General features: G+C 39.7%; 1 protein-coding gene across 2 annotated transcripts in view; it reads left to right on the top strand.

The window, feature by feature from the left end:
- Positions 1–21,477, top strand: part of Aida (axin interactor, dorsalization associated) — a 42,473-nt gene that overhangs the window by 1,852 nt on the left and 19,144 nt on the right. For both annotated transcript variants that reach the window (XM_035445606.1, XM_027418776.2), the window contains exons 2-6: positions 5,564–5,633; positions 12,921–12,974; positions 13,348–13,402; positions 20,615–20,678; positions 20,909–21,012. Coding sequence is in view for 1 of the 2 variants with exons in the window: in XM_027418776.2 (XP_027274577.1) it covers positions 5,564–5,633; positions 12,921–12,974; positions 13,348–13,402; positions 20,615–20,678; positions 20,909–21,012 (347 nt within the window). In the remaining variant the exon portion in view is untranslated. The remainder of the gene's footprint in view (positions 1–5,563; positions 5,634–12,920; positions 12,975–13,347; positions 13,403–20,614; positions 20,679–20,908; positions 21,013–21,477) is intronic.

Raw genomic sequence — 21,477 nt, 5'->3', positions numbered from 1 at the left:
TGAAATGCAAAGCTGCCCCTCACTTGTGGTACAGTGGACCCAGCAGCTGTTGGTACTGGGCAGCAAACCTCCCAGTGGAAAGTGAAGAATGCCATGTCTAATTGACATTACAAAGGAAAATTGAATATGCAGCTGCTTAGTGGGAATGAGAGTAACAGGCTCATGCAAACCCTTTGTTGAGTCTCCACACTGACCACTGTACTGGAGAGCTGCAGAATACTCTTCCAGTTCTTACAAAACTGCACTGTCAGATTTCAATAGAAATGTAGTGATTGGGCTGAACTTTGTAACGCTCAGGCTACATATAAAGGAGGCCAAGAACTTACATCTTTCTGAGGCCAAGAATTTACATCTTTCTAATCTACTGAAATAGAAACAAGTTGCCCTCTCTCTCTTTGTTTTTGAATACACTCTTTGGGAGGAAAGACTGAAGCCAAGGAGGCCAGTTGGGGACCATGAAAATGATGCACACAATTACTTAGTCACTGGCTGGGTATCAAGAATGAGGGGAGAGTTCTGGGTAATTGGGCTTTTTAACTGGGCAGCCACACTGTCTCCATAATCATACAGCATGTAGAGGCTAGCTTGTGTGGCCATGTTGGTGGCATAGTGTATGTGCTTTCACGGTACGAATATTATGTCTTATTTTTAAGCTTATTTTATGTGTATCAGTGTTTTGCCTGGATGTATTTTTGCACACCATATGTGTGCCTGGTGCCTCTATGTGAAGATCAATGAAAACTAGCAGGATTGCGTTCCCGCCTTTCATGTCTGTCCCAGGGATTGACTCGGGTTGTCAGACTTGGCAGCTTTACCTGCTGAGCCATCTCACCTGCCTGCATTTATAGTATTTTTTTCTTATATCTGCAGAGTATCAGCCAGGAACTAGTAGAGAGAAAACCTGGTTCTTTGCTACAGATGGTAATTCCTGTCTATAGCAATAATGTGCTTGAAGTATATGAAGGACACTTCCTGAGAGCAGTCTTGTTTTATTTGTAGGCACCTTTGTAGTAGAAGAGGAGTCTCTAGAGAACTTTTAAAAATTTATTTGCCAGGGGCTAGAGAGATGGCTCAGAGGTTAAGAGCACTGACTGCTCATCTAAAGGTCCTGAGTTCAGTCCCCAGCAACCACATGATGGATCACAACCATTTGTAATGAGAGCTGATGCCCTCTTCTGGCCTGCAGGGATACATGCAGACAGAAGACTGTATACATAATCAATAAATCTTTAAAAAAAAAAAAAAGATTTGCCTTTATGTGAGTTGTGTGTACTTGTGTGTACAATAAACATTCTCTATCGGCCACTTTATCTTGATGTCCTTCTCTGAGTTTATTCAGCATATAGTCAGGTAGTTCAGGCGAGAGCAGTTTCTTGCCCATACGGCTAGTTTTGTCACATTGAAGGCAAACTCCATTACCTGTCAGGCCTCTTTGAAGGGACTGGTGCTGCCAGGAGCAGATGTGTTTCATTGGTATGAAAAGGCCTAAGTTAACAAACCATTTTAAAACACTTCCCTTCTGAGTTTGCTCCCTGGATATTCTATCCGACCTTGGTGATCCTCCTGTCTCTGCACCCTTGGTGCTGGGTTTACAGGTGTGCTAGGGATGTCTGGCTAGTTATGTGGATTGTGCAACAAGTGCTCTGAACTGTGGAAGCATCGCTCCAGCGCCTAGAGAAGAGTATTGGACTATTTTCTCACCATTACCCATAGCCAACTCTTTCATTTCTTCATCTGATTATCCACAGTGTATGGCTTTTCCTTCAGTGTGCACAATCAGGGCTCAGTTGTAGGAGTCCATTCACATGAAATTTGGGTTATAGATTTCAGAAATATATAAGACATTAAGAAAAAGGAGTTTTTGTTCTTTCTTTGTTTTAAGTCCCAGCATTTGGGAGACAGAGGCAGGCAAGTTAGAGGCTAGCATTATCTACACAGCCAGTTCCAGGCTAGGCAGGGAGGGCTACATAGTGAGACCTGACTCAAAACATAAAACTCCATCACCTCCAACAACAAAATCGATTGCGATATAACTTATACACCACCAGCTGACACATTTTACATGCACCAGTTTGCGCAACCGTCACCACACTGAATTTAGGACATTCCAGTTCCCTCCAAAGGTCCCTTTTGCTCATTTGTATTCACACCACATTCTTGGTGACTTATTTAGCATAATCTAAGATTCATTCAGCATGCCTTATTGTTTTGGTTAGTAAACAATAACATTACATTGTGTAGGTGCACCACACTTCATGTGCCCACTAAACTAGTTATAATTGAGCATTCGAGTTTTGATTACTACCTGCAGTGCTGCCCTAAAGATTTGCATGCAATGTTTTCAAAGTTAAATTTTATTTTTAATTATGTGGAGGGCAGTATATGCACACATGCAGGTGTCTGAAGTTGGGAGACCAGAAGTTTGGGTTTCTCGGAGTTGGAGTTACAGGCAGTTGTGAGCTGCCTGCTATGGGTGTTGAGAACGGAACTCAGGTCCTCTGCAAGAGCAGTGTACCACTGAGCCATCTCTCCAGCCCAAGTAAACATGCATTTTCATTCCTTTTGAGTAGATAGATACCAGTGAGTTTAACTGCTGGATCTTATGTTAAATATTTGGCTTTTCAAGGAAATCTGTTGAGTTACTGTCCAGAATAAGGATATCATTTTATATTTCTGCCAGCAATGGGAGGTTCTCCCTCACACATACACACATAGCTAGCATTTGGTACTGTCCATCTAATTACATCCTTCTAGAGGGTATGTGATATACCTGGCCATGGTTTTAATTTACATTTCACTAATGACTAATGGTGTTTACTGCCTTTTCATGACTATTTTCCCCTCTATAAATCTTTGTGTGCCTTCTAAATCTTTTGCCTCTTTCTAAAGATTGAATTATCTTGCACGTATAAAATTCTAAAGGTTCTATATACATACATACATACATACTGGATGTAAATCCTTTATTTTTGTAATACATCTTCCCAGTCTGTTGTCTACATTTTGTACATTGGGTTCTATTTGAATTTAGTGTTCTTTCCATTGCTTATTAGTATCTGAACAAGAATTTAAAGCTGTCATTTTTCTTCTGATGATCACCCTGCTTGACCTAATAACCACAATTAGCAAATTATGTGTAGATTTATTCAGATGGAGCAACTGTGTCACATTGTGGTGCCCTAAGTTCAAGGGTAATATAGTTGATTTATAACGCTATAAACTGCATTTCCAGGAAATACTCTATGCAGGTCAGCATGAGTCCTGAACAAGGAAAACGACCATATTGGTTTTCTCTATACCTTGTCTTGTATAGAGTCCATGAAAGTCTGAGAATATTACTTAGGGAGAAAATATGTTCCCAGCTTTAGGAGAAAATAAGTAAATGGTAGAAGCAACTGTTGTAATAAAAAAAAAAAAAAGCAGTGTGGGAGAGAAAGATGCCATGAGACAGGGTTCAAGCAGAGATTTTTGGTTTTTGTTGTTGTTTTTAATAAGGGAAAGGGATCATAAAAAAGGGAAAGGGGAGGGGGGACCAGCCTCCTCCGGAGACAGGAGCAACAGGAGAGATGAAAGGGGGAGAGAAGGAGGAGAGAGAGCGGGACAGAGAGAGGGAGAGAAGGATGGGAGATGGGCAGGGCCCTTTTGAAAGGGAACGTAGTGAATGTGCACAGGTGGTGTTCTTAATGGCTGCAGTTGAGGGTGTATCCTATCAGAACCCCCAAGGGCAGGCCAGTACAGATGCCTGATACTAACAGCAACTACCAATAATTTTTTTCTCAATGGGTTTATTCTGGACTTTACATGTGAATGGAATCGTAGTCTTTTAATGTCGTTTCTTTCATTTAGCATAATATTTTTAAGTTCATGTTATAGCATGTTACCTTAATTTCAGTCCTCTTTATGACTGAATAATATTTATGTGTGTAGGTGTTTTGTCTCTCTGTATGTGTGTGTAACACATATGTGCCTGGTGTCCACAGAGGTCTGAAGAGGGTTTTGGCCCCCCTGGGACTGGAGTTACAGATGGTTGTGAATTGCCATGTGCTGGGAATTGAACCTGGTTCCTCTGTAAGAGCAGCCTGTACTCTTAACTGCTGAGCTATTTTTCCAGCCCTAAGGAAAAATATTTCAATGAATGGATATACCACATTTTATTTATTCACTCATTAGTCAATGAGCATTTTAGTTGTTCCTGCTTTTCAGTTGTTGTGAATAATGAATGTATGTGTACAAATATTTCATGTAAACATATTTTGAGATTTTTTTTGATGTATACCTACTATAAAATTTCTGGGTATTATAGTAAGTATGTAGTTAATTACTTGACTACCAAACTTTTCCATATGATTGGTACCATTGTCTATTTTTTGTCAGCAGTGTATGAGGTTCCTGCTTTTTGTTTGTCCTCTTAAACACTTGTTATTTTCTCCCTTTGTTTTATTTTTTTTAAATACTGGCATCTCTAGCTGTGAAGGGTAGATTGTCATTTGGTATGCATTTTCTTATGACTTATGATATGTGTCTTTTTGTGTTCTTACTAGCTGGATTCAAGAATCTCTCAAGAATTCCCTCCCTCTGTGTGTGTGTGTGTGTGTGTGTGTGTGTGTGTGTGTGTGTGTGTATTGTGTGTGTTTTAAGTGTTGGCCCTTTTTGTTTTACTCTTTAACAAATAGATTTGATCCTTATTGCTGCTCTTGGAGTAGAAACATTGATCCAACCTTGAAAACTCTCAGATGGCCTGCTGTTTGCATGCATGTGTATACCGTGTACATATGGAGGTCACAGGACAACTTGGAAAGTTGGTTCCCTCTTTGTACCACATGGGCCCTGGGATAAATTTGGGTCATCAGGGTTGGAGGCAGACAGAGTCTTTTCCGTAGCCCATGGCTGCCATTTTTGGGGGGGAGTTGAGACAGGGTTTCTCTGTGGCTTTGGAGGCTGTTGTAGACCAGGTTGGTCTCGAACTCACAGAGATCAGCCTGCTTCTGTCTCCCGAGTGCTGGGATTAAAGGAGTGCACCACCACCGCCCGGCTTCATGGCTGCCATTTTTAAAAATAGGATAATTGGATAATCAATGATTTCTGTTTATGAATGATGTAATTTCCCCCCAAAACAAGTACCTTCAAAACCAGATTTTGGTACTCACACTTTGTCATGGATGTAATTTGAGTTTGGACTAATCATCAAATTAATAATTGATAAAGCGCCTGTAGGCAGTGCAGCAGTTGGTGCTCAGTGTAGAGTCAAAGCTGCATCTGGATAGTCACCTCTGGCTGGTTACAGAAGAGTCTGTTCATGCCAAGGAGGACTGGACTCCACGCCCATGGAGACCCTCTCCTGCCTTTGCACTCTGCTTTTACTCTCTTGGCTCAGATTCTACCCAGTGAAAGGGTGTGAAAAGTATTGTAGCATATTTAGAGTTTGCTTCTCTGGGTGAAAGAAACTTGACATTACAACAAAGCATTGTGCTTCACTGTTTTTTAAGTGATTGGCCTGTATCATCTTGCTGCTGTTGAGATAGCTTGCTTGCTTTCAGTTCTAAACAGTGTTTTCTTCTTACAGATTAGCAAGACACCTACAGAAGGAGGCCCAAGCTCAACACAATGATTCTGAATTCACAGAAGAGCAAAAGGTACCATAACACAGTCTCTGGTGCATCTGGTTCCAAATGAAAAGGAAAGAGTTCTATCTTTTGGGTCCATTAAGCAGAATACACACACACACACACACACACACACACACGCACGCACGCACACACATGCTCCCCCTTTCTGTTATGTGTAAGTTAACAGATTATGGATTATGTTTTTTTCTGACAGTATCTGATGATTTGGAGATGACCTGCCATGAATTTATTCAGCCATTTTCACTTTGAGTAAGGTGGGGAAACCCAGACTGTACTCCAGTCACCTGGGGAAAGAAGGCTACGAATAATTGCATCCCACCTCACACTTAATTCTTTCTCTCAAAGTAAGCCAGTAATCACCCTCAAACCTTCAAACTAAACCAAAAGCAAGTAACAGCAAAAAGGGTAAGACTGAAAAGAAAATAGTGCAGTGATGGTACACACCATAAACCCCAGCACTCGGGAGGCAGAGGCAGGTGGACCTATGACTTTGAGGTCAGCCTGCTCTACAGAGCCAGTTCTAGGATGGCTAGAGGTACATAGAGGAACCTTGTTTTAGGAGAAAAAAAAAAAAAATTGGCCTGCAAATCTATCAGTAAACAGACAATGTTGCAAAAAGTTTCAATGGTGTTCTTTCTCCTTGAATTAGATTTTGTTAGTATGTCAAGTTGATTCCCCAGTAGAGATGTTTGGGAAAAAAAAAAAAAAATGGGACACTCATTCCTGAAGGTTGGGGAAAGGGAGGAAATAACTCCAGATTTTTCCTGACTCAGAGTAGCTATAATACTAAATTAACTTTTAATCTTGTGAATAGGAAGGAAAATGTTAGTGCCCATTGTACCCCAAATCTACTAAGACAGAGCTGTGTTAAAAACTCTGGTGACATCATTCATTCGTATTAATTTTTTACACAAGGGGAACAAGTGATTTGGGGGCCATAATTTGTTAAGCCTCAGCCAATTTACTTTAGTCCATAAGCTTCTGTTCATTAACTCTTAGTTATAGGTGTTTGGGACAGAAAAGATCACCAAGATTAGCAACGTTCTTGCCCAAGTTAGTATATGCACATCTTCTTAAACATATTTGACAATCCCTTCCGCTGGTATTTTGTTGTTGTATTGTTTGGGGGGTTTTTTTGGTATTTTAAATTTTCATGTTGCTACAATTTCAAAAGATTATTTTTCTTTCCTTCCTTGATAACTGCTAATGTCCACAGAAGACTAGATGTTAGACTGGAAAAGACCACAGAGGAAATGAGAGATCTGCTTGAGGCAGAGGGCAAAATTGATATTCTCCCTCTTCTCTCAGATTGTGACATCTGCCTGGAATAACCAGTTGGCATTATAGGATCGAAACAACTTAGGATGTCTAAGTTCTGACCAACAGAGTTTTAGTGTCTAGGTGCATGAATTAATAGTTAATAAAGATATAGCGTGGAAGGGAAAATGAAACCTAAGGCATCAAACAGTTCAGTGACCTCATATTTTGCTCAGTAATTTCTTCACTTTGGGTTACTTATGTTTTTGTTTCCCAACATCAGCTCAAATATAAAGTGATTTGATTTGCTAAAAATGTTTTAAGATCATTAAAAAAAGAAAATAATAAATTAAAAAATGAATCTGTCATGATGTTGCTAAAGGTAAGCAATTGTAACTTCCTCACCATTTTCTTTCACCTGAGGCTAAACCCTCTGGGTATTTGATAGTGCTCTTCACCCTTCAGTTTGTAGCTCTTCCTGCAGCCCAGCCCTTTCTACTTAGCTGCTTATAGACACTCAAGATCTTGCACTCGGAAAGACTGGAGGCAGGCCGGCCTGGAGTAGCCACAGAGCTCAGGTTCCAGGCCCAAATGTCCTTATGAGATGAGCGGTTAGAGTTCTGCAGGACCTTAAAAGATACTGTGTCCCTAAATCTCTAATAGCTTTACCTAGGAAGTGTCCTGGCCACTGGATTTCTGAAACAGTTGTTATTTAGAATACTTGCCAATAAGCCTTCTGTGCTCAGGCAGAACTTGGGCCTGCCTGCCGTATCTTCATGTGCCGTGTTATAAATGCAAGTCAAGCTGTACACCTCTAAATGTTTAATTTTCTTTAAAAATTCAAGTGAAACTCGCACAGCCATCCATAATAGGCTTATTTGATTGTTACCTAGGGAAGTAGTTATCAGAGGTTTTGAGTTATTAATAATAAATGGCTCAAAATAATGATTGTCCAGATGTGGACTGGGGAACATTGGTTCTGAAAAATTAATCAATATTCTGAACAGAAATATAAAGTCTCAGGGCTTCAGCATGCTTATGTAATGTTGAATATTTTAAAGAGTTTGCATGTGTAGTCTTTTAAATTTTATTTGGGTTTGGAAATCTCCCTCCTGTTGGGTCTGGTGTTCATAAGAAAACACTGTGGGGAATTACTGAATTACTGAATTTTTATGTTTTTAATGGTTTTACTGTTTTTAGTGTTTTGGTAACAGTGGCAAAGTTTCCAACTATATCTGCTATTCAGTAGTTTGTGAAACTTTGAATTTTTTTTTCTCACAAAACAGGGTTTCTCTGTGTAGCTCTAGCTGTCCTGGACCTCACTCTGTAGACCAGACTGGCCTTGAACTCAAGAGATCCACCTGCCTCTGCCTTCTTAGTGTTGGGATTAAAGGCTTGCTCTACCACCCAGAAAAAGAATTTTTTAAAAATCAGTATTTCTACGGTTCTTTTATTTTCCATTCTGCCCCCCTCTTCCTCCTCCTATTTTTAATTGGTTGTTTTTTGGAGGGTTGGGGAGTAGGATTTTTTGTTGTTGGTGGTGTGTGTGTGTGTGTGTGTGTGTGTGTGTGATTTTCTGAGGCAGGGACTTAGCTTTGTAGCCCAAGATGGCCTGTATTCACTTTGTAGCTTTGGCTAGCCTTGAATTTGTGACACTCCTGATGTTGGGATTATACTGTGAGCCACCTCAGGAAGCAGGAAGTTTTTTCTAGCTCATAGTAAACTCTTGAAAGTATTTTATAAGTAAAAGTTTTGTTGGCTCTGAGATTATTGGTATTTATTCAGAGGATTATTATAAATCATGTTTCAAGATAATTTGCATTTTTTAAAATGTTAACTTTAAATCTAAAAACATCATAAAGCATGGATGGAAATGTAATAATGAAACCCATTATTTTGTACACATTTAAGAATTGGTAGGAGTACACAGGGAATTGCTGTTAGCACTGAGAATGAGAGCAACAGCGCATGTAATGTGTGCAGTGTAATGAGACATAGTGGGAAACTGACCCTACAGATGAACACAAAACCCAGTTTAGCCAGAGGTTCGTGGAAGTGAAAAGTGAAACCTTTTCACACATTAAAAAATTCTAAAACAGAAATAGTAATGTTTCTGAAACATACCACTTAGTAATAGATAGTGTGAGAATTCCGTATGTACTTATTCTTAATACTCTCATTGATTTCTGGTTTAAAGTAAGCTTATGAGTTTTAAAAAATATATTTCTTTTACTTCTAAGATTACGATATAATAACATTTCCTCCTTCTCTTCAATCCCTCCCGTGTACCCCTCCTCGCTCTCTTTCAAATCCATAGCCTCTTTTCTCATTGTTATTGCATGCATGTGTGTGTATTGATGTACATTGGTATTCCTAAACATAATGTGCTCACTCGCTATAATGTCACTTAGATGTGTGTTTTGAGGGCTGACCAGTTGGTGTGCTCTTCCCTAAGGAAGACCACCCTCCTCTCAGCACCCTTAGTTGCCTTAGTGCTTTGCGTAGGGTTGGGGCCTCATGCCCTTTCCTCTGTCCACTGTGGCATGTCTACTGTTTTTGTCTTTGCTCAGCTCATACATTTTTGGGTTTTTTGATCACTATGTAGCCCTGGCTATCTTGGAACTTACTATGTAGACCAGGATGGCCTTGAACTCACAGAGATCCTCCTGCCTCTGCCTCCCTAGTTCTGGGATTAAAGGTATGTGGCACTATTACTACATGCTTAGTCTTTTTAAAAATTATTATTTTAAAATGTATTTATTGTTAGAGTGTGTGTATGTCAGAGAACATTGAGGAGCTGGTTCTCTCCACCTCACCTCTCAGGGTAACAGGCTTCCATTGCAAGCACGGTTACCCCTTTTGTCTCTGAGCCATTTGGCTCCCCAGTGCTTAGTGTTATTGTACTCAGACTCTGACCTAGTAGACTTGAGTTCCCTAATCATTTTTGTGTGCTATCTCAGTAGTAGCACATCATTTTTGGCATCAAGAGCATCTCTGTGTTTTTAAATTATTGCTGTGGCTGAAATGAGAGCACCCCACTCATTTTAATAGTGAGGTTGGGTGTTGCTCCTTAGAGAGCTATCAATAATGCCTATTGATATTTTGCTATAGTGCAGTGCATTTCTGTATAAAGGGTTCTTGGTTCTACAAGAATAAAAGTTTATATTTAAGAGTTTATTAGTAAACTCCTAGTTGCTAACTTACACTTTTAAGTGTTAGGTGTATGAAATGAAATTGATTTTGTAACAAAGAAGAAAAAGAAGTGACACTGTCATTCTTAAATACTTAATGTGTCCATATAGCTCAGTGCAAATGGAATTCTTTTTAAAAATTTAAAGGGCATTTTATTTTGTGTTTGGCTGTGTTGTCTGTATGTGTGTCTATGCACCACGTGCATGCCTGGTGCCCACAGAAGCTGGGAGAGGGTGTTGGAGCTCTTCAGTTGGAGTTCCAGATGGTTATAAGCTGCCAAGTCATTAGTGGACTTTGAATCTGGGTCCTTTGCAAGAGCAGCCAGTACTCTTTCACTGCTGGGCCACCTCTCTAGGCCTTAGAATTTAAAAAAGAGAAAAAAGAAAAAGAAAAAAGAAAAAGAAAGAAAGGAAGGAAAGGAAGGAAGAAAGATAAAGAAAAAATATATGTAAGAAGCTGTATCTAAATATAGAACTTTCCTTTTTAAACCTTTCTCTTTGCCTTCGGGACTTGAGGCAGGTGAACTGTGTGTCACTTTCCTAAACTCTTAGTTTTAGAAGTCCTCCTGGGGCTGATTCCTTAGCTCATCTTCACTGTATTGAGGTAAGGTTTGTGTAGCTCCCGTGTTGGAGTTTGTAGACTCTCAAGCTCATGCTTTATGCCTAGTCATTAGTGTCCACTTTATATCTTGCTATATAAAACATATCTGACTGTAAAATTCCTCACTATTTAGTATAGGTACTGATTTTGTTTAGTATAACTTGTGTATTTAAGTAAGTTAGGTTCGCTTGAGTCAGAATTTCATTATTATAGTGTACTAATAACTTAAGAAATTTTCAATTTTTTGGTGAATTTTAGGCTTAATAGCGAAGAGATAAGAAAGCTTGGAACTATATGGCATTGACCATTTTTCATTGGCATTCTTTTTGGAATATTTGAATTTATTCTTCTTTAATTAATTTATATATTTATTTTTGTGACAGGTCTCTCTGTGTAGCCCTGGCTGTCCTGGAACTCTGTGGAGACCAGGCTGCCCTTAAAGCACAAAGATCCACATGTCTCTGATTGCCTAAATGCTGGGATTAAAGACATGTGCAACCATGCCCAGCTACTTAAATTTAACTAACACAGAAAAACATTAAAATTATGCATATTAATGGACAATGCAATCTATTTATTTCTTTTTTAATACATTTATTTATATTGAGACAGGTTCTCACTATGTAGCCCTGCCTGTCCTTAAACTTGCTATGTGCACCAGGCTGATCATGAACTCTCAGAGATCACCTGCCTTTGCCTCCCAAGTGCTGGGATTAAAGAAAGTCATGGGTGGGCTAGCACGCCATGCTAATAAGAAAGTATTGTTACAGTTTTCTATTGTGTGACATTTAAATCAAATTAAACTTACTGTGCTCAAACATTTATTATCTTTGTAGTAAAGACATTAAAAAAATTTTTTTTTAAGTCAGGAGCTTTTATAGCCTAGGTCAACTTAAAATTTGCTGTGCTACTAAGGATGATCTTGAATTGTTGATCATGCTACCCCCTGAGTGCTGGAGTTAGAGGCCTGTGTCCCTGTGCCTGGTTTTAGCCCTGCAGTGTGCTGTGCTAGGGATTGAACCTGGGACTTGTTGCATGTCAGGCAAGCACTCTACCAATCACACCACATCCCCTGCCTTTGACATGTACTATACATTATTGTAATGCATTGTCCCCTGTGTGATAGAACAGCAGACCTTGCTTTTTTGTCTTACACTAACTTAGCCCACCTTCATCTGCTTCTCCCTGTCCTCCCTTCCTCTGACTCTCCCCCGCCTCTGCTTACCAGGCTGTTCTCCACTCTGTAGGCTCAGCTTGTCAATGCTCTGGGTGAGTGAGAGCGTGGTCCCCACCTTTCTGTTCCTGACTTAATTTGCTCAGCTTGATCCCTAGTCCCAAATTATGGCATTTCTTGTCCTGTTGTACAGACGAGGACATTTTCTTTATTCGTGTGTCAGCCAGTGGATACCTAGGGGTCTTTCTGATTTGTGGCAACTGAATGGGACTGCAGAAAAATGAGAGAGTGAAATATCTCTTGAACATACTGATTTTATGTCCTTTGTACACTGAAGAGTGGGACTGCTGGGCCATATGGTAGTGTTCTACTTTTAATTTTTTAATAACTTTTTTGCATTTTATGTGTGTGGTTATATATGTATGTATGTGAATGTGCGCAGACGTGTAGACCACCACATACATACCAATATCAGCAGACAATTTGTAGGTCTTTCCTTTGAGCATGCGGGTTCTGGGAATTAAAGTCAGGTCGTCAGGCTTAGCAGCAAGCACTTGCTGAGCCATCTTTTTTTTTTTTTTTTTTTTTTTTTGTTTGTTTTTTCGAGACAGGGTTTCTCTTTGGCTTTGGAGGCCGTCCCAGAACTAGCTCTTGTAGACCAGGCTGGTCTCGAACTCACAGAGATCCACCTGCCTCTGCCACCGAGTGCTGGGATTAAAGGTGTGCGCCATCACCACCTGGCCTTGCTGATCCATCTTGCCAGCCTTATTTTTAATTTTTTGCGGGGGGGGGGGGATTCCATATTGGTTGCCATTACTGACTGTATTCATTACCCTTAAATTATGGTGAGAGCCGTTACCGATGTGACCTTGATTTAGAATTGGTTGTGAGGTGTTAGTGTAGGAGATTACACACCTACCTCCTTCATCTCAAGCCATTGCATCCTGCTTTTTTTCTCTTGAGTCTGCCACATGCTACAGAGAAATAAGATTTATCTTGTTTTTAAAGAATTAGAAACCTCTTATTGATTAAAAAATTTTTTTACCTGATTTTCTTTTATCTCCTTACAGAAAACCATAGGCAAAATCGCCACATGTTTAGAATTGAGAAGTGCAGCATTACAGGTAAGTAGAGGTGTTCTTAACTTTCTGACATGATTGTCCTGCTGAATAGTAGGCACTCATGCCTAAAGTCGGGTCATCTCAGGAGACTTGTACAGTTAGGGGAATTCATCATTAACATGCATACTGACATGATTTAGTTCATAAACTATAGAAGTCAAAGTTATAACTTTAATTTTTTTTCTATTACATTTAGCCTGAATGTTCCTGGAATGCAAAACAAACAAAACCCAATTTGGAACTTTTCACTTTCCACCTTGAAAGCAAGAAATAGGTTTTGCATCACTTTGAATATTTGGTTTTTACCACTTAGGAGACATAGGGTACAGCGCAATCTTTGTAGTAACAAGATGTAATGTGCGTATTTTAAATTTAGTCCACACAGTCCCAAGAAGAATTTAAACTGGAGGACCTGAAGAAGCTAGAGCCAAGTAAGTTTTATCTTCTGGTACTCTTGTGATCTCTTTTAGGGAAATAATTCATTGTAGATGTTAACACTATTTAGCATAGATGGTGGTTTTCTCCTAATATCAAGTTATATTTTTAGTCCTTTCTTAAATTCCCGCAATATTTGTAGTAATTACAATTTGGTGTCTTTACTTTGTTTCTGGTGGCTTTAATAAGATTGGTTTCTTTGACAAACATTTCCAGCAGTCTAAAGAAGACTATAAACTATAGCCAGTGGTGCCATTCTGCTTACATGGCATGAAAACTGCAGCCCCCTGGGAGCCATGCTATGAAATACTTCCTTTTTGTATCTGGTTTTTTTCTCTTCCTCTAAAACTTTCTGAAATAAATAATTTCTTCAAATATTTTGGTGACTAAGATGCTTGTGAAAGGCCACTACCACTTTTTTTTTTTCCTTTTTTTGCTGGTTCAGATGAATGTTTTCTTTCTTGAAATGTCTGCAGCATGGGCAGAGGTGAATATAACTGAGTAATCTTAGCTGATACCAGCAAGGCAGGATTACATGGCTTAACATGCTTTTGTAATCAGGGAAGAACAGCTTTCAGATCTATCTGTTAAGGCAGATTCTCAGTAGAGAATCATAAAATCATGGCGTCTTAGAAAAGAAAGACTCCTGGCTGTGTGGTCACATTCTCTCACTTCGTAGTTGGAGAATAAGGTGAATTGATCAGCCCTGCTTCACTGCAGCCCTTAGTAGCTGGCAGGGCCTGATGCAGGTGAGCAGAGTTTACATTAGTGCAGTCCTTGGTTTCTCCGCACTGTGGGTAAAAGGTTTTCACCCAAACTGAAGAGATTGTTCATAAGCTGCCAGTCCCCAGCTCACAGTCGGTCTGAGAGGCAGACGCAAGTGGCTGAGGAAGTGGAAATGTACTTGTAATGGAAGGACCAGGGCAGAAAGAGGTTTGCAGAGTCTGCTAAACAGGATCAGGTTTCTGTTGTTTTCTTTGGGTTGGTAGAGAGAAGCAGCAAAAACACAGGAACACAGATCTGCTGCGATTCTGGTGACTTTTCCACAATTGTTAGATGATCATATTTCATCTCTTCAGAGCAAGATCCTTCTGCATATGGCAAGAATTATGATGAATTGTGTCATTTTAATAGTTTTGCTACTTTTTGTAATGCAGACCATAACCTTTTTATTACAAGAACTGTAATTATATATTTCTAAGTAGTTCTTACCTGTTCTCAGTGAATATAGGAATGCCAATCAACTAATGTAAAATTTAAAAATTTTTTCTGATCACATTTTCCCATTCATAGAACTTTTATGGTTTCTTTAAAAAAGCATTAACAAATAGTTGATATAATTTTATTAGTAGCTTCATTGAATGTTGTTTAGATACCGTAAAATTCATTAATTTAAAGTGTATGCTTACTGCTTTTTATTGCCCTGACAGTGCACCATTGCCACAGTCAACTTTGGGATGTTTTCATCGCCCTAAAAAGAAACCCTGTGCCCACTGGCATCACTCATTTCCTTATCCACTTCTGACCTTCTCCAGTTACCAGTTCTAGGAAACCACTAACTTACTTTGTCTGTAAATTTGCCCATTCTGAACATTTTACACAAATAGAATCATATATGGTCTTCCATGACTGGCTTTATATAAGATATTTTGGAACAAAGCACCTTGATGGCTTTAATTAGAAGAGTGTAGCTCTGGGGCTGGTGTTGTCAGGAATGAGTGCATACTCAGCACGTGTGAGGCATCCCAGAGCCACAAGGAAACAGACAGACAAGTCACAGCTGTAGTCAGTATGCCTGGTGGCTGGGTCTCAGAAAAATTCTTTCTTTCTTTCTTTCTTTCTTTCTTTCTTTCTTTCTTTCTTTCTTTCTTTTTTCTTAAATGATAAAAGGGGGAGGAGGAGGATTTTGGCTTCTTACAATTACCATTTTCAGTTAGGGGTTTTGTTTATGGTTTGCTTCAAACACAAGTTAAGACTTAGTGAAAGCTGGGGATGTGGCTTACAGGAACAAGGCTCTGCCCTGACTTAGTTCTCTATCATTGTAGGAGGGGCAGAGGGAGAAAGGATAGGGCAGGTGGGGAACCTTATGGTAAGTGGGATAGCCATAAAAATTGTGAGTTTAGCAGTAGGCATTTATTATCTCTTTATAATCATCCTCTGTTAAGTCCTCCAAGTGCCTCAAAGATCTTGGATTGGTTGGCTTTTTTTTTTTTTTTTTTTTTTTAAAGAGTATCAGCTATAAGACTTGGCATTCAGAGAAATTCTCTCAGCTGCTTTTTGCTAATGACAGTTCTGACATTTGTCTGTGACCTTATGCTTGCAAATATCAGGAATGGGTTTGAGATATGTAAGTCCTGAATGTCATAGTTTTCTAGTTCAAGTTTGTGGGAAACTATTGATTCATGCCTTAATGGGATATTGCACTAAGATCTTTTTAGTGGTTTTCTGATTGATTCCTGCCTTAGTGGAATATTAACACTAAGACCTCCAGTGGTTTCTGTTCTTCTTGCTTTCTTTTTTCTTAAGGCTTTTGTTTCTATTTTAAAGAGTCACAGTGGGAATAGAAATATAGTGATATTAAATTTATTTTATTTTGCTTCATTTTTAGAAGATGACAAGACCTTGCTGTGTAGCCAGGCTTGTCTGAAACTCAGTTCTCCTGTAGTAACCTCTCGAGTATAGGAATTAAAGTAGTTTACCATTAACTTCACCTTCATTTTATTATATTTTGAACTTATATAATGCTTTTCATTTGAACTTCTTCCTTCTTAATACTTTACAAAGTTGTTTTACACCTGTCTATATCCATCTATCATCAATCATCTATCATCTAACATCAATCATCTGTCTATCATCAATCATATCTATCTATCTATCTATCTATCTATCTATCTATCTATCTATCTTCTATCTGTCATCAATCATCTGGCTGTCTATCTAGAGAGTAGAGGGCTCAGCACCTGGGTAGACATCAGAGGATAACCTATAGGACAGCTTGTAGAAATTGGTTCTTTTCTTTCGATGTGTGGGTTCCAGGGATTGAACCTGGGTCCTTGGGTCTGGCAGCAAGCACCTTTACCCACTGAGCTATCTGTTGGCCCCTTCTCAATACTTTTCAGTGATTTTAATTTTGTTGCTTCTAGAAGCAGCATAGCTATGTATACGGTAACTCAGTAGGACATACTTTGTAGTTTTTTAGCTTATAAAGGTTGGACACTTATGAGTTACTTCTATCAGAAGTACTTTCTGCAGCTTAGTGTTTAACTACATTTTAGATGAAATAGTGTTAGTCAAGCTTTCCCTTGGTTATGCCTCTTCTGTGGAAAATGAATGATGTAGCTTTCAGTATGATTCACTTTGCTAATGAATTCTTTCCTTCAAAGTTTTTAAATCTCTTGGCAGTCCTGTATGAAGTTCATACCTGTGATTGTAATAACTCTAGTAATCTTTATGTTACCCCTCAGAGCACACTGCTTACTCCAGCCTGTCTCCCCTCACCACCAATAATATTCCTTTCCATTAACCTGTCCTTCCGAACACCACAGAAATCACTTTTCCTGAAAGCTTTCTGTGCCTTCTTAGCCTCAGGGACCCACTACCTCGTCTCCGTTAAGGGATGATTTTACATCCTGTCAGAGTCTGTCCTGTATTACTCTCATTTCTATTTATTCTGTTCTTCAGAGCAGGCACAAACAGCCTTTGACTTTCCTATGCATAGTCTGTGCAGTGCATTGTTTATAGTATGAACTCAGCAAATTTGTGCAATATTCAGTAGATTTGAATGTCTTGAGAGGAAGCCTTCTTCCATAGTTTAAAAAAGTAACCATTCAGAATGAAATTATTCCCCATTTTTGCCTACCATGAAAGTGATACGTTACTATGAGATCACATGTGTCATTTTTTAGGGCCTGAACTGCAAGGGGGTGGCAGGTCCATTCTCCATGAGTAAGACTGATTCTCAGTAGAAGAGGACACTGAGGGTGTCAGATTGATTCAAGTACATAAAACTGAATGGTCCTCAGCTGCTGCTGTGAGATTATAAAACACTTTTAAAAAGTAAGGACTGGAGCTAGTAAGATGTCTCAAAATGTAAAGACACTTGCTACCAAGCCTGACCACCTGAGTTCAATTCCCAGGACCCACATGGTGGAAGGAAAGAGCCTACTCCCAAAAGTTGTTCTCTGACCCCCACAAAATACATAAAATGTAATAAGCAAAAGAACAGTGAGGCCTGGCTGATGGAAGCAGGCCACTGGGGCATTCCTAGTGTTGGTGTGTACTTAGGAGTGCATATTCCTTCAGAGGCCACATGGCCTCACTCTGGAACTGACGTTGAGACAGTTGTGAGCCACCTTGAGTGGGTACTCGGAACTGAACTGTGGTACTCTCAAAGAATAGCACATTCTCTTAAACACTGTCTTTCCACCCCCAAATATTTCGTTTCCAAAGCACTGATACCTGAAAAAAGAAGTTTACAAAAAGCAGACACCATGACCGTGGCAACTCTTAGAAATGAAAACATTTCAGTGGGGTGGCTTGCTTACAGTTCAGAGGTTCAGTCCATTATCATGGTGGGGAGCATGGCCATGTGCAGGCAGACATGGTGCTGGAGAAGTAGCTAACTGAGAGTCCTGTATCTTGCATGCAACAGGAAGTCAACTGTGTGTCATACTGAGGGAAGCTTGAGCAGAAGAGACCTCAAAGTCCTCCCCCACAGTGACACACTTATTCCAATAAAGCCATACCTCCTAATAGTGCTACTTCCTTTGGGCACCATTTTCTTTCAAACCACATGTGGCAACACATGCCTGTAATCATTCCACTATGAAGGCAGAGGCAGGAGGATTAGGAATCTAAGTCTAGCCTCTACTTTGTAGTGAGTTAAGCCCAGCCTGGGCTACATTAAACCCTATGTCCTCTCATTCTCCTGAGGGAAAATATTCTTTATAACTAATGTAGCTTTCAACTTCTTTCATGTATTTTAAGGGTTGGCCTTTTCTCCTTTTATTATTATACAATATGGTTTCTGTATCATATCTAATATTAATGACAAATGTTGTCATCAACAGTTTAATCATAAATCATAAAGTTCAGAAGGGATGTTGAAAAGGCAGAACTCCCTGTGAGGCAGGAGACACTAGGATTCTAGTCAGTCACAGTGGAAAACCGTGACAAATATTAATTACCGCATAACCGTATATGTTTCTACTTACTCTCTTTTTAAGCACTGATACCTAAAAACAAAGAAAAAGAAAAAAAGACATTTATAAAGTGCAGATACTTGAAGCTGAGTGTGGTTGTGCTCAACACTTTAAAACTTGTCATGGATGTTGTTAAATTTTAGTTCCCTCAGTGGCCTGTGAAGGAAATGTCACTCCCATTTTAGGACTGGGAAAACTGAGTAATGCACATGACTTCAGCATAGTTATGGGCATCTGTCATTGGAATTGTGGGGCTGACATTTCATGTAAACCTACTTTGGTCTTCTGATACTTTTTCTTCCTTGTAAACGTTCTATTACTTGAAGAGGTCAAATCCAAGCTGAATGTGGTGGGACATGCCTGTTCAAGAGACTGAGGTGGGAAGATTGCCAGAAGTTCCCTGGTGAATTCTAAGCCAGGTCGGGATATAGAGTGAAACTCTGTCTCAGAAAAGAGCAAGCCTTTTACCCCCATCCCAAAGTTGTCTTCCTTCTCTGAATCTTCATTGCTCTTGCTTCTCCAATTCTGGAAAGTTCCAACCCCAGAGTAGCTCTGGGTGATGCTTCTATCCTGGGTCACAGCTCCAGCTACTCCACTGTCTCTCTGTCCAGATTTCTGTGTGTCCATCCTAGCAGTGACTACATTTGCACCTTAGCTTGTCTACTTGATGGCATCCATGATCTGCTTTTCTTGAGTTTGGTCAAAGGTCCAAATGGGAGTTTGGATGAGTGTGTATCTCAGCCTCAAACTTCCCCCAGCCAGTATACGTGTTTGAAGACTTCCCCTGAGGGTAAGCTGTACTGTGTATAGACCTGTAGAATGTTAGTATCTGTACTAAGGTCAGAAGAGGAACAGCAGAAGAATAGCCTTTCTGTTACAAACCCTCCGATTTGATGCTGTTGAGGGGACGTCTGCTGAAGACAGAGTAAAGTAGATGTGTTGCTCTCCCAGGGACCTCTGTGCTGCCAGTGATAGCTCCCCACATTGTGTGTTATCTGCTGTACTGGTTGATGTGCGTGCTGTCTGTTTTTCTTAAGTTTGGTTTAAGATCCATTTAGGAGTTCTTGATCACAGTATATCCTGAGTCTAAAACATTTTGGTCACTAAGTGCACAGTTATTGAGAAAAAGGAAGATGGCGGAAGGGTAGAGGTAAGAGCTAAAGAAAGAGAGATAATACAAACCAAAGAAAACTGTGACTTCTGATTTTTTTCACACTGGATTCTATGAGTACACATATAAGAAATTGGATAAAAACTGACAATCCTTGGAGCATGTCATGCAATTGCAACCTGTGTCCTCTGGATGCCCTCCTTTAGAGGCTATATGCTATATGCCAATATGCCCTACTTCTTTGAGCTCTGAACTATAGGACTGCAAAGTTAAATGCTGGGTGTGTTGAACACTAATTTACAGGAGCCTTTTGTGTTGCCTTTTTCCTGCTGTGGATTCACCTTCCTGTCATTTACAGCTTGTTACTGGGACCCACAGGGTTGGAAGTGAAACACTAAGTTACATATTTAGAGTAGTTCCACAGCAGCATTACAGAGCATCTCCCTCTAAGCTTGTATGCCCAAAGGGAGAAACCACAACAGGTACCATGTTGCCTGGAGACTTCTCTTTACTGTGTCCATATCTATAAATAGATAGACATAAGCTATAAATATCATAAAAGGAATACGAGATGTATTACTGCCAAAACAAACCTTAACAGTTTGGTAACATTCACGAGAAAACTCAAGACAGAGTAAGATATGCTTCTGTCATTTTTAATGTCAGTCCTTCAGTACAGAGAGGTCCCTGCATCTCACCCAGGACCTAGTAGGAAAAGTTTTGGGGGCCTAATTTTCTCAGACCTTCTGCAAACAAGTACAACGGCTCTGGAATGATAATCTGGGAATTTAAAATGTGTCTAAATGTGCATGATAAAACTTACTACAAATTAGCTCTCTGAGCTACAGCTTAGTTTTTATAGAAGAATTCATGTTTCTTTGTCTTTTTTATTATAGTCCTGAAGAATATTCTTACATATAACAAAGAATTCCCATTTGATGTTCAGCCCATCCCATTAAGGTAAATAAGTGTTCATATTCATCTTCTTCTCTTAGTGTCTTCTGTACACCTGTCTTTCAGATTCATCTGTTGTTTTATCCACTTGGATGTCTTTGATATGATTGATATCAATATTGGTAACAATATGTCAGCCTCTTACAAAACTCTGCTTCCTGTGGAACATCTGTGAGGCCTTATTGTATTAAGTGTTGTAGCTCATTGTTTAGTTTCTTTCTCTCTCTTCCTTGTAGACGGATTTTAGCACCTGGTGAAGAAGAGAATTTGGAATTTGAAGAAGATGAAGAAGGTGGAGCTGGGGCAGGACCTCCTGATTCTTTTTCTGCTCGAGTTCCTGGTGAGCATCCTTACACAGCATGTGCACTGCTTTATCCAGCAGGGCGCGTGCATGGAACTTGTGTTGATGTTTGCTAGAGGAGAAGAAAATCTCTCCAGAGCCCTTGCCAGCTGTAAGCAAACTTCCTTGGCTGGGCCACCGTCAGTCAGCTCATGGTGTGAAAGGGTCATCTGTGTTAGTGGTCCTCAGAACACATGCTCAGTGACTCAGCAGGACTCACAGCTATAGGATGCTGCAAGAACACAGGAGCAAAGTTAGCCACAGGGGAAGGCATATGGACCAAATCAGAGGAAAATGGGTGCAGATTCCAGAGCTCCTTTCCCTATGCTGCCGGCCACATAGGCAGTGTTTTATTCCTGCTGTAAAAAGTTGTGGCAGCCAGAGAGCAAGAGGCACAAAGAAGACAGTCTTTATCTAGTTCATCTCTATGGGCATAGTAAAGATGCATTATTTTTGGAGTATATG

Source organism: Cricetulus griseus, chromosome 5 (assembly GCF_003668045.3).
Source record: "Cricetulus griseus strain 17A/GY chromosome 5, alternate assembly CriGri-PICRH-1.0, whole genome shotgun sequence".
Classification (NCBI taxonomy): domain Eukaryota; kingdom Metazoa; phylum Chordata; class Mammalia; order Rodentia; family Cricetidae; genus Cricetulus; species Cricetulus griseus.
The sequence above is the reverse complement of the archived record's forward strand: the minus strand, read 5'-3'. Positions and strand labels throughout refer to the sequence as shown.